Consider the following 13,067-nt stretch of genomic DNA (forward strand, 5'->3'; position numbering starts at 1 on the left):
TCTTTTTATGATATTTTCATTAAACAATAGGATCCAAGCTTGGGTTTAAGATTATAGTTATGTGGTCCATGACAAAAAAAGGAACTTTGAAATATAGAGAGCTATCGGTGACAATAAGCGGGTCTCTCAAGGTTAAATAGAGGCTATCTACTTTGAAGTAACCTTGCCATTTTTCAACTACATGGATGCAGAAATTGTCTTTAAATTTCTTTTCGACAGAGCCTTAACTGATAGAGCCGAAGCTAGTGCTTTTGTGCATACATGCACTCTTGTTTGCTTGTGGAGGTCCTAAATTAAATGTTGTTTTTTGTTGTGGAGATCCTAAATGGTTTTGTCTTTGTTCGGTATTTCTCTCTAAAGATAGAGGCTCTCTTTGTCTTGTATGACACCATCTTTATATTACTCTCCACTTTTAGTTAATGGTCACACACCTCTTTCTCTTTCACTTGTCACCTTTCCCCATATTCCTTCACCTTCACTTACTTTTTCTCTTTTCCTTTCCTTCCAATTTACACCTATCGCTTCCCTTTTACAAGCTATTGGAAATATTTATGGAGCTACTTTACACTTAGACTTATAGTGACACGCCAAAAGGAAGGGCCTTAGTGGGATCCCCACCTTGTTTTAAAAAATTTAAAATTTGAAGTGTTTTCTTTCGCCCCCCACACCCCTATCCCCCACGCACGCACTCGTGGCCCTGGACGGGTGGGCCAGAGCTATGGTCAATTCACACACATGCACACACACACACACACACCACACACACACACGCACACACACACACAAACACACACACCGGACCGGATGCTAGGACACAAGGCTGCAACCTCCAAGGATGGAATGCTGGATGTGGCCAAAACGGGAAGGCCAAAAAGCCTTGGAGGTAACCATGGTGAGGATTGAAAAAAAAAAAAGAGAAAAAAGGTATTGGCGGGAAAAGAGGCTGGTCGTCTTCTTCATTTTGTGATTCTTGAGCTTCAAGCTTCGAGCTTTCAAGCTTTCATGGCGGCCAGCACCCCTTAAGCTCTTCCATCTTCTTCCCCTTCTCCTCCCCCCTCCCTTCTTCCTCGCTATGGCCTCCCCCCTCACCCCCAACTCCATCCTTGCCCTTAACTCCGGCGATGTCGACCTCCACCCCCTCGTCCAAGTCCTCGATTGCCGCCAAATCGGTACCGGCCAGAGCCTCACCGAACGCTACCGCTTGGTCCTCTCCGACGGTAATTACATCCAGCAGGCCATGCTCGCCACTCAGCTCAACGAGCTCGTCAAGTCCGGCGAGGTGCAGAAAGGCTCCGTCGTCAAGCTCATCGAGTACATCTGCAACACCGTCCAGCAGCGCAAGTCAGTCGGCTTCCTCCCCCCCACCCCCCCCCCCCCCTTTTCCTTTGCGCCTTTTTTATTCCCCTACGCTGTGGACGGTTTGAGTTGGCCTTTCAGGCTGGTAAAATCATTCGGATAGTCAGATACGAGGCATGCTACTAGATTCTTTGTGCCAAAATCATATTGGTTATGTGCATTCTTTTTTCGTTCTGAATGTCGGTATGCGAAGCCATGTTTGCTCAATGAAAACATCGATTTCTAGAAGGTTGGAGGCTTGGAGCCCTGTGCTAAAACATCTCTTTCCGAGTTTCGTAAAGCGCGGAAGTTTTGTTCGTTTGATCCTTCCAGGATCAGGTTTAAGCATGCATTAATGTCGGCTCGTTTCTGTTAGCGATATCTGTTGCTACCTGAGGCTATTTTCGCTGTCGTTTGCAGAATCATTATCGTACTCAACATGGAAGTCGTCACCTCCGTTAGTGAAATCTTCGGAGATCCCAAGCAAGTAATTATGAATGATCAGTCTTTACCTGCCGCTGCTGGAGTCAATCGTCAACAACAGCAACAGCAACAGCAACGGCCGGTCATGCAAAGTCCCGCTGCAATGCAGCAGCCTCAGTCTTACGGCAGCGTTGGTAACGGTGGATACATAGCCGGGGGTCCAGGAACAGGGGTTCAGCCGGTGAACGGGATGTATTCTAAAGAGAGCGTAGGAGTCGGCGCTCCCCATTCATACTCTTCACCTGCTTCGAAGTCTGCACAGCCTATTAGCTACCAGGGACAGGGCTTCGGTTCATCAGGTACTGCGCAGGCTTCGGGCGTAGGTGGAATATTTCCAAACCCTCAAGCAAGTCCTTACGGCAAGCCGGTGGTCGCTCCTTCTTCTTATCAACCTGCACCTCTGTATTCCAATCGGGGTCCCATTGCAAAGAACGAGGCCCCCGCACGGATAGTGCCGATTGCAGCTTTAAACCCTTATCAAGGTAGGTGGACAATTAAAGCAAGGGTGACATCAAAAGGTGAGCTCCGCAGGTTTCACAACGCCAAGGGAGAGGGCAAGGTCTTCCATTTTGATCTGCTAGACGCAGAGGGAGGTGAAATTCGTGTTACATGCTTCAATAATGTGGCAGACCTGTTTTATGACCGCGTAGAAGTGGGAAGTGTGTACTTAATATCCAAGGGATCCCTCAAAGCCGCACAGAAGAGCTTTAATCATCTGAAGAACGAATGGGAAATATTCTTGGAAACGTCATCAACTGTGGAGTTGTGCTCTGACGAGGATGGTTCGATACCGCATCAACAGTTTGATTTTAGGCCTATAAGCGAGATTGAAAACATGGAAGGAAATTCTATGGTAGACCTTATTGGAGTTGTGGTCACAATAAATCCGTCAACTACCATCATGCGAAAGAATGGGACTGAGGCGCAGAAAAGAAGCCTTCAGCTTCGGGACACCTCTGGCTGTAGTGTTGAGGTTACCATGTGGGGATCTTTCTGTGCTAACGAAGGCCAGCAATTGCAGGAGTTGTGCGATTCTGGCCATTCTCCAGTTTTAGCAGTGAAGGCAGGTCGTGTATCTGACTTTAGTGGGAAAAGTGTGGGGACAATTTCGACAAGTCAACTGCTCGTAAACCCCAACCTTCCCCAGGCTTTTGAAGTAAAGAAGTGGTTTGAACAAGTGGGCAAGAACGCAGTTTCACACTCCATTTCCAGAGAAGGTGCCAGCAGCACTCGTGTTGACATGCGGAAAACTGTTTCTCAAATCAAGGACGAAGGCCTTGGCAGATCTGAGAAACCTGATTGGATTGCTATGAAAGCTACTATCTCGTACATAAAGACGGACAGTTTCTGCTATACAGCATGTCCTCTTCCAATCGGTGACCGACAATGCAATAAGAAAGTTATCAATAATGGTGATGGTACTTGGAGATGTGACCGCTGTGATAAAGCTGTTCCAGAATGTGACTACAGGTATCTTCTATCAGTGCAGGTTCAAGATCACACAGGAGTCACTTGGATCACAGCTTTTCAGGAGGCTGGGGAGGAGATCATGGGGGTTTCAGCTAAGGAACTTTACATGTGGAAACAGGATGAGAATCTTAAGTATGGGGAACTAATACAAAAATTACTTTTCTCACAGTATTTGTTCAAACTCAAACTTAAAGAGGAAAACTATAATGATGAATTGCGTTTGAAATGTACTGTTGTGAAGTCAGAACAACTTGATTATGCAGCAGAAAGCAAAGTTCTCATTGACATGATAGGGAGACTTTCCAGAGGGGAGCAAATAAGCGGATCTACATCAACCCTGCCAGGTGCTTCAACTTCAGGCTATAGTGGTTCTCGAGTTGCTGTAGCTGGTGGTACACAGATGGGAATTCCTGGAGCTGCGCAGATGGGAAATCCTGGAGGTGGGAACTATGGAGGAAACAGTTTTCAAGGCTCTGTTCCAACTGCGTTTGGAGGTGGATATGCCAATGGGACTTCCAATGCATATAATGGGGTGGTTTCTTGCTTTAAGTGTGGAGGGGCTCACATGGCAAGGGATTGTCCAAATGAAAAAGGGATGGGCCAAACCAATGGTACATTTGGTGGAGGTTTTAATGCAAGTGGTACAAATGCTTGCTTCAAATGTGGACAAGGTGGACATTGGGCAAGAGATTGCCCTGGGCAAGGTGCTAATGGAGGCATTGGTAGGGAACCCAGCTTTGGCGGGTATGGTGGGAATGCAGGGTATGGTGGGTATGGTAGAGGCTTTTGAAAAATATATTCAAACTCTTCAAGGGCATACAATGACTTCAAAGCTACCAGGTTCGTTTCTCCCTTATTGCTCTGTGATCCTGGAAAACTGCAGCAAGTATTGCTGCTAGAATGGTTGTGAATATAATCAGTTGCATGCTGGCAGGGCCACTGTACTATAAAGTCTGGTGAAAGGACTCTTTAACATCTCTTGTCAGGTGTGACAACTACAGTTGACAATTTCAGGAATGTATCTGCTCATAATTTTGAAATGCTCTTTGCAACTGTTGTTACTGTTGTTCTTAAATACGACTGCTTAAACCTTAACAGCAGCTCTCTCTCTGTTTCTTTTGTCCAAAGAGGACTCCTTCAATGTAAATTCTCCCATCTGCAAGGGAGCTAGTCTTTTTCGTTAGGAAGACTGAATAACCATCTTTTGTGGACTTCTGCCAAGGCACTATGTGCTGTACTGTCATGGGAGTTTCATTTTGTGCATGAATGAAATTGCAGGTGTTCTGCATGGAAGGCCTTTGTTGAAACATAATATACATTTATCGAAGCAGCAGAAAATCTTTCTTGACAACCTGGATATATAAGCCTCCAGCACATGCTGTGGCATTGTGGCAATGAAATCCATTATCATATTGTGACCGCAACAAAAAATCCATTAGAACAACAAAAAATGTAAATATGTATGATTGGATATATTCTAATCTTACAAAGGTATATATCATATTGTGACTGCTTTATAGTCTTGAGGGTCATGTCCTCAGTCTTATGGGTTTGCTGGCTAATGATTTGTGAGCCAAGTCCTTCAGAAATCTGAGAAGTAGTTCTCTGCTTGGCTGAGAGGCTGCTACTAATGCTCCTGCTGGTAATGGATCATGGGAACCAGGGGTTGTAAGGAGGTAACTGTCAAAGATGTCTGTATGATTACACTCAGGTCATCAATGCAATGCACTGCCCTATACTCTTAAAACGTGATACTGCCCTGCATAATGGTATAGTTGCTTGGTACCTATAAAGGTAGTGCTGCCAGCTATCTGGCAGTCATGCCATGCAGTGTGCAACACCCCTGGTTGTCTGATAAGGGTGCTTCCACTAAGCCTGTCTTCCCTTCTAACGTTGCCACAGAGTGCGTGCTTGTGCCATGACGATCTTATTGTTGGAAAGGTTCGTGCTCTCTGGTTGCTGCTACATTTGTCCATGTCCTTTTCCAGTCATCTGACTACATGTCAGCAGTGTGTTCTGCCACAAATTCCCTTTCATCCATTTATCTGGTAATGCTGTTCATGATCTGGACCCGCTTCAAAGAATAGAACTCTCATCCTCTCCTTTTGATTTTGTAACAAGCTAGCCTCATTCTGATAGCAAAGGGTCAGCTGTCCACCGATTTGTTTGTGTGTGACTTTGAAATGGAAATGATCATGCAATATGGACGAGTTTTGAGCTCATTCTTCATGGGAAGCGGGGACGGCCTGATGCCTTATCTGTCCTTTTTGTGCTGTGAACTCTAATCGTTTTGACTGCTGACATGCAGTGTTTTCATTTCGGCTTTCAATGAAAATGTCGGGCCCTAGTTTTGCTTTGTGGACCCAAGAAAGGTGCCAAATGTCACGATCTGTGACTTATTCCTCTTAGACTTATGGATGGTTTGATGAATGGACACCTGTGGAAGGGTATGCCCTTTCGACGGGACACTTCCTATGAGGCACAACCCTTCACAAGAGACATTCTATTGAAGAGACACTCCCATTGTAATGTTCCCTATCATCGAGGGTCACACCCCTCACAAGGGGCACACACCTCTTCATGCACATACACTTTGGAGTACACACCTTTTCATGTGACTCCACTCTCTATATAAGAGAGGCCCAACTGTATGGATGACACACTACCGACGCTCAAGCAACACAAATATTCCTTGTTCTCTGCTATTTCAGTCTCCTTTCTGTTCCTTGGCACATTTCTAAATATAGTAAATCTAGGATTCCTTGCAGTGGTATCAGAGCAAATTTCGCTCCTGCCTATAGGAAATGCCCCCCACCTTCTAGCGCCTATCTGATACATCTTTTTCCGCTAGAAGGACATCTTTTTCCGCTAGAAGGATATCCACGCACGTGCATGGAAGAGATGGAGAGAATGAGCGTAAAATTTTTTAGCGTCAACCCCACCTAAAGTCATCAGTGGCCTCTCCGTCTCACATCACGAGTTGATGTGAATGGACACGACAAAAATCGTGTCTTTTGACACGACAAAAATCGTGTCTGATGTGCTTGGGCTGTCCCAAAACCAAGGGACGCACCTTTTTCACCATTGGACGTACCTTTTGATGAAGAGTTTTGACTCCTCACCCAGGGGACACACCCCATCGTAGAAAAAAGGACACACCTTTTCGTGTAGGGACACCCCTCTTTAAAATAGGGTTACAGCCCTTCATGAAATGGTACACCTATTCCAAGGGTCACACCCCTTAGAATAGGCACACCCTTTGGCACCAAGCACCAACTTACAAAAGGGTACCTAGAGGGCCTAAAAAGGGCAACCAGCCCTACACCGAAGGCCTAACCCTAGACTACCCAAGGGTTTGTTAAACACACGTTTTAATTTTTTGGCAACCACCAACTAGCAAGGTGAAAATGAATCGCAATTTCCGTTTGCCTTCTTCGCTCCAAAATGGCTGTACGTGTTTCCACCTTCTCCTTTGCAAACAGGTTGCGCCCTTCGTTAGGCTTCCATCCTGCCTCTTCTGGATCGTTTTCAGACGTTGACTCTCTTTGGTTCATCGCCATACCCGCCTGTGACCAGCATCCCTTGTTGCCCATCTCTCACGATTCAGACCAGCCTGCCTCTTGCTGCTCATCTCGCCACCCTCGCCATTGAACTGCGGCCTTTTTGCTGCATTTCCAATCACACTCAAACAGGCCAAGCCCTGCTCTCCCATGGTACGTAGCAAATAGCACGGCTTCAACGCAAAAGACAGTGCCAGGTTCCACGCAATCTGCCCTCTTCTATTAATCGCCTTTGCCACGCCTCAATCAGCCTTGAAAGTCTCGCCAGCCTCGAGGCACCTCTTAATTGATGGACCTCCGGACAAGGGATTTTCAAGCCTTGCTATGCAACTAATTGGCAGATCTAATCTATGCCAGGTGGATTCTTTCCATTCTATTTCTAAGGATTCTCTTTCATATTGTTATTAGACGCTCATTATCAAATTACAGCAAATGAAAGCCGCCTCCTTAAAGCATGGAAACCCCTGGTAATTCCCCAGTCCCTTCAAGGACAGCTTGGGCATCATCTATCACACAATATCGTGTTTAGATTGCACAACCAGCCCATTTCGGAGCTTTTGCATCGTGGGTCTTCTGTGTCACGTGCCCTTCCAGTGACATGGACCACATCCTATACCTTTTGCGTGAGGCACCTTAATTACATTACTTCCTTAGCACAGTCCAGGTTGTGTTTCACGAGACACGTAGATACCCAGAACTTGATATTCCTCATGAGTTTGCTGTCCATCTTTGGAGAGACTTTTACCCCTCAGCTTCAGCATCTCCAGGGTACTCTCCACCTCCTTCAGCTCCCAGATATCCTCCTGCACAGGTTGTACCTTCCCCAAGACAGTATTTACACTTTGAAGGTACTCTTTCTCTTGAATATCCTCCACTCCCGACAGCAGCTCCTTATCCCTTCTCAGATCCGTGGACTCTGCAACCTACCCCTGTACTCTCACAAGTAGTAACACCCATTTGGGCATCACCAGTGTTACCTCAGACAGGACCTCCTTTACCAAATTTCTATGGGTGTTTTCATCCTGCCTCGCCTGCCCCCTCCAACATGAGCAACCTCAGGGAGCAGCCCGGATCTTCTTCTAGGAATGGTACAAACTAGAGCGCAGGTTCGTGCTCTTCTCATAGGGACCTCAGATATTTTGCAACGCTCATGTGCAACCTCTCCGGAGATCAGCGGCTCAAGTCCAAAAAAGACCCCTGAAGTCAACTTACAAGGCGAAGCACTACTTCAACTTCAAAATTTTCAGCTTCAGGACAGCATCTCCGATTTGGTCCAGAAAGTCCAACAACTCCAAGATTCTTGCAGTACCACACATACAGAGGATGACGTGATGCCATCGGACGATTGTGTGGACTCGTTCCCACCTGAGGTAGAAAACACTGAACTCAGTGTCCTGTACCGTTTACTCCAAGCTTTCAAAACTAAAAGACTTGACATTAAACTTCCGGAAGCCTACACTGGTCAACAAAATTGCCGAACAGTTGACCAATGGCTCGCAAAACTGCGCGTGTACTTTGATATTGTTGACCTCACTGAAGGCAAAAATATTGCCTTGGCAGGCTCCCTCCTCAAGGATACAACTTTCCTACGGTGGCAAAGACGCATTAAGGACGGCAAAAGTGTGTTAACTTGGGAACGTTTTGAACACGTGCTCCGTAAGCAGTTCATACCTGCCAATGCGGACTTCCAAGCACGTTCAAAACTCAAATAGTTGGTGCAAACAGGCTCCCTATCTTCCTACATCTCTCAGTTCACCATATTGGTGCTAGAGATCGATGGTTTAACTGATGATGATTGCCTTCATGGTTTCATCTCAAGCCTAAATTCCTCGTTACGCATTGATGTCCTCAAAGCAAACATCACTACCACAGCTGGCGCTATTGCTTTCGCAGAGCGCATTACCGATTTTCAAAACACAGGGAAGCAGAGTTCTAATAGAATACATAACTCTACTATGGCCAAGGGTGCTCGCCCTCAAGATAACCCTGAGTTCAGAAAAAACTTGGGTAATCAAGGTCAGCGGCAGTCTCAAGATCCCCACAAGTCTCAGAAATCGTATGCTGGATCCCAACAGAAGCACTCCTCCAAGGATCGCGCCTCTTCTTCTTCACAAAGTCATCACCGTCATCCCCAACATAAAGGTGCGGCCACCGACAAGAAGAACAACTCCAGCACAAAAGGACTTTGTACCATCTGTACAGGCAACCATAGATGGTTCGATTGTCCCAAGCGACCAAAGCAGAATTCATGGGAAGCGGGCACGGCCTGATGCCTTATCTGTCCTTTTTGTGCTGTGAACTCTAATCGTTTTGACTGCTGACATGCAGTGTTTTCATTTTGGCTTCCAATGAAAATTTCGGGCCCTAGTTGTGCTTTGTGGACCCAAGAAAGGTGCCAAATGTCACGATCTGTGACGTATTCCTTTCTCTATATCTATGTATTCCTTTCTCTATATCTTAGACTTATGGATGGTTTGATGAATGGACACTTGTGGAAGGGTATGCCCTTTCGACGGGACACTTCCTATGAGGCACAACCCTTCACAAGAGACATTCTATTGAAGAGACAATCCCATTGTAATGTACCCTCTCATCAAGGGTCACACCCTTCACAAGGGGTACACACCTCTTCATGCACATACACTTTGGAGTACACACCTTTTCATGTGACTCCACTCTCTATATAAGAGAGGCCCAACTGTATGGATGACACACTACCGACACTCAAGCAATACAAATATTCCTTGTTCTCTGCTATTTTAGTCTCCTTTCCGTTCCTTAGCACATTTCTAAATATAGTAAATCTAGGATTCCTTATAGTGGTATCAGAGCAAATTTCGCTCCTGCCTGTAGGAAATGCCCCCCACCTTCTAGCGCCTATCTGATACATCTTTTTCCGCTAGAAGGATATCCACGCACGTTGTGCATGGAAGAGATGGAGAGAATGAGCGTAAAATTTTTTAGCACCAACCCCACCTAAAGTCATCTGTGGCCTCTCCGTCTCTCTCACATCATGAGTTGATGTGAATGAACACGACAAAAATCGTGTCTTTTGATGTGCTTGGGCTGTCCCAAAACCAAGGGACGCACCTTTTTCACCATCGGACGTACCTTTTGATAAAGAGTTTTGACTCCTCACCCAGGGGACACACCCCATCGTAGAAAAATGGACACACCTTTTTGTGTAGGGACACCCCTCTTTAAAATAGGGTTACAGCCCTTCATGAAATGGTACACCTATTCCAAGGGTCACACCCCTTAGAATAGGCACACCCTTTGGCACCAAGCACCAACTTACAAAAGGGTACCTAGAGGGCCTAAAAAGGGCAACCAGCCCTACACCGAAGGCCTAACCCTAGACTACCCAAGGGTTTGTTAAACCCACGTTTTAATTTTTTGGCAACCACCAACCAGCAAGGCAAAAATGAATCGTGATTTTTGTCTACCTTCTCCACTCCAAAACGGATGTACGTGTTTCCACCTTCTCCTTTTTGCAAACAGGCTGCGCCCTTCGTTAGGCTTCCATCTTGCCTTTTCTGGATCGTTTTTAGACGTTGACTCTCTCTGGTTCATCGCCATACCCGTCTGTGACCAGCAGCCCTTGCTGCCCATCTCTCGCGATTCAGACAGCTTGCCTCTTGCTGCTCATCTTGCCACCCTCGCCATTGAATTGTGGCCTTTTTGCTGCCTTTCCAATCACACTCAAACAGGCCAAGCCCTGCTCTCCCATGGTACGTAGCCAATAGCACGGCTTCAACGCAAAAGATAGCGCCAGGTTCCACGCAATCTGCCCTCTTCTGTTAATCGCCTTTGCCACACCTCAATCAGCCTTGAAAGTCTTGCCAGCCTCGAGGCGCCTCTTAATCGTTGGACCTCCGGACAAGAGATTTTCAAGCCTTGCTATGCAACTAATTGGCAGATCTAATCTATGTCAGGTGGATTCTTTCCATTCTATTTCTAAGGAATCTCTTTCATATTGTTATTTGACACTCATTATCAAATTACGACAAATGAAAGCCTCCTCCTTAAAGCATGGAAACTCGTGGTAATTCCCCAGTCCCTTCAAGGACACCTTGGGCATCATCTATCACACAATATCGTGTTCAGATTGCACAACCAGCCCATTTCGGAGCTTTTGCATCGTGGGTCTTTTGTGTGACGTGCCCTTCTAGTGACTTGGACCACATCCTATACCTTCTGCGTGAGGCACCTCAATTACATTACTTCCTTAGCACAGTCCAGGTTGTCTTTTACGAGACACGTAGATACTTAGAACCTGATATTCCTCACGAGTTTGCTGTCCATCTTTGGAGAGACTTTTACCCCTCAGCTTCAGGATCTCCAGGGTACTCTCCACCTCCTTCAGCTCCCAGATATCCTCCTGCACAGGTTGTACCTTCCCCAAGACAGTATTTACACTCTGAAGGTACTCTTTCTCTTGGATATCCTCCACTCCCGACAGTAGCTCTTTATCCGTTCTCTGATTCGTGGACTGTGCAACCTACCCCTGTACTCTCACAAGTGGTAACACCCATTTCGGCATCACCAGTGTTACCTTAGATAGGATCTCCTTTACCAGATTTCCACGGGTGGTTTCATACTACCTCGCCTGCCCCCTCCAACATGAGCAACCTCAGGGAGCAGCCCGGATCTTCTTCTAGGAATGGTACAAACTAGAGCGCAAGTTCATGCTCTTCTCACAGGGACCTCAGATATTTTGCAACGCTCGTGTGGAACCTCTCCGGAGATCAGCGACTCAAGTCCAAAAAAGATCCTTGAAGTCAACTTACAAGGCGAAGCACTACTTCAACTTCAAATTTCCCAGCTTCAGGACAGCATCTCCGATTTTGGTCCAGAAAGTCCAACAACTCCAAGATTCTTGCAGTACCACAAATATAGAGGATGACGTGATGCCATCGGACGATTGTGTGGACTCGTTCCCACCTGAGGTAGAAAACACTGAACTCCGTGCCCTCTACCGTTTACTCCAAGCTTTCAAAACTAAAAGACTTGACATTAAACTTCTGGAAGCCTACACTAGTCAACGAAATTGCCGAACAGTTGACCAATGGCTCGCAAAACTGCGCATGTACTTTGATATTATTGACCTCACTGAAAGCAAAAAGATTGCCTTGGCAGCCTCCCTCCTCAAGGATACAGCTTTCCTACGGTGGCAACGATGCTTAAAGGACGGCAAAAGTGTGTTAACTTGGGAACGTTTTGAACACGTGCTCCGTAAGCATTTCATACCTGCCAATGCGGACTTCCAAGCATGTTCAAAACTCAGATAATTGGTGCAAATAGGCTCTGTCTTCCTACATCTCTCAGTTCACCATATTGGTGCTGGAGATCGATGGTTTAACTGATGATGATTGCCTTCATGCTTTCATCTCTTTCATCTCAGGCCTAAATCCCTCGTTACGCATTGATGTCCTCAAAGCAAACATCACTACCACAGTTGGCGCTATTGCTTATGCAGAGCGCATTACCGATTTTCAAAACACAGGGAAGTAGAGTTCTAATAGAACACATAACTCTACTATGGCCAAGGGTGCTCGCCCTTAAGATAACCCCAAGTTCAGAAAAAACTCAGGTAATCAAGGTCAGCGGCAGTCTCAAGATCCCCACAAGTCTCAGAAATCATATGCTGGATCCCAACAGAAGCACTCCTCCAAGGATCGCGCCTCTTCTTCTTCACAAAGTCATCACCGTCATCCCCAACATAAAGGTGCGGCCACCGACAAGAAGAACAACTCCAGCACAAAAGGACTTTGTACCATCTGTATAGGCGACCATAGATGGTTCGATTGTCCCAAGTGACCAAAGCAAAATTCCAATATGGAACCTAGCACTTTCCAAACAGAAGATGCTACCCTAGCACAAGACAAGAAAGGCAAAGCTGTTCGAATGGCAAATACCATCCACATGCGCCTTGCCAGCAACCCCGAACCTTTCTTGGCCACTCAAGCACTTTGTGTCCAAGGATCGATTCGTGGAACAACGATCACTATCCTCATTGACAGTGGCTGCTCTCATAACTTCCTAGCTAGTTCTATGGTCGACAAACTTCGGTTGACCACCAGTCCTAGTCCCATAGACTATCAGATTGAACTGGCAAATGGAACTACCTTCTTGTGCAACACCAGGATCAAAAACTTGTCTTTTCACATCCAACATTATACGGACAAGTTGAACTTCGACATCATGCCTCTTTCTCGG

The 13,067-nt window shown here is 46.2% G+C and overlaps 1 protein-coding gene across 1 annotated transcript; it reads left to right on the plus strand.

The window, feature by feature from the left end:
- Window positions 1–975: 975 nt before the first annotated feature.
- On the plus strand, window positions 976–4,499 carry LOC147900965 (replication protein A 70 kDa DNA-binding subunit A-like). The gene is made up of 2 exons (XM_087376052.1): window positions 976–1,341; window positions 1,756–4,499. The coding sequence occupies exons 1-2, from the start codon at window positions 1,073–1,075 to the stop codon at window positions 4,076–4,078; spliced, it is 2,592 nt and encodes an 863-aa protein (XP_087232178.1). The 5' UTR covers window positions 976–1,072; the 3' UTR covers window positions 4,079–4,499.
- The last annotated feature ends 8,568 nt before the right edge of the window (window positions 4,500–13,067 follow it).

The sequence above is a fragment of the Dipteris shenzhenensis genome, chromosome 6 (assembly GCF_047967505.1).
Source record: "Dipteris shenzhenensis isolate YYH24624 ecotype China chromosome 6, Dip_SZ_1.0, whole genome shotgun sequence".
In the NCBI taxonomy this organism is placed as follows: Eukaryota; Viridiplantae; Streptophyta; class Polypodiopsida; order Gleicheniales; family Dipteridaceae; genus Dipteris; species Dipteris shenzhenensis.

Excerpts from the sequence above, each read along its gene's own strand:
- LOC147900965 (XM_087376052.1), top strand. The coding sequence starts at position 1,073 with ATGGCCTCCCCCCTCACCCCCAACTCCATCCTTGCCCTTAACTCCGGC. Across the intron at positions 1,342-1,755 it reads AACACCGTCCAGCAGCGCAA|AATCATTATCGTACTCAACA; the intron begins GTCAGTCGGCTT and ends TGTCGTTTGCAG.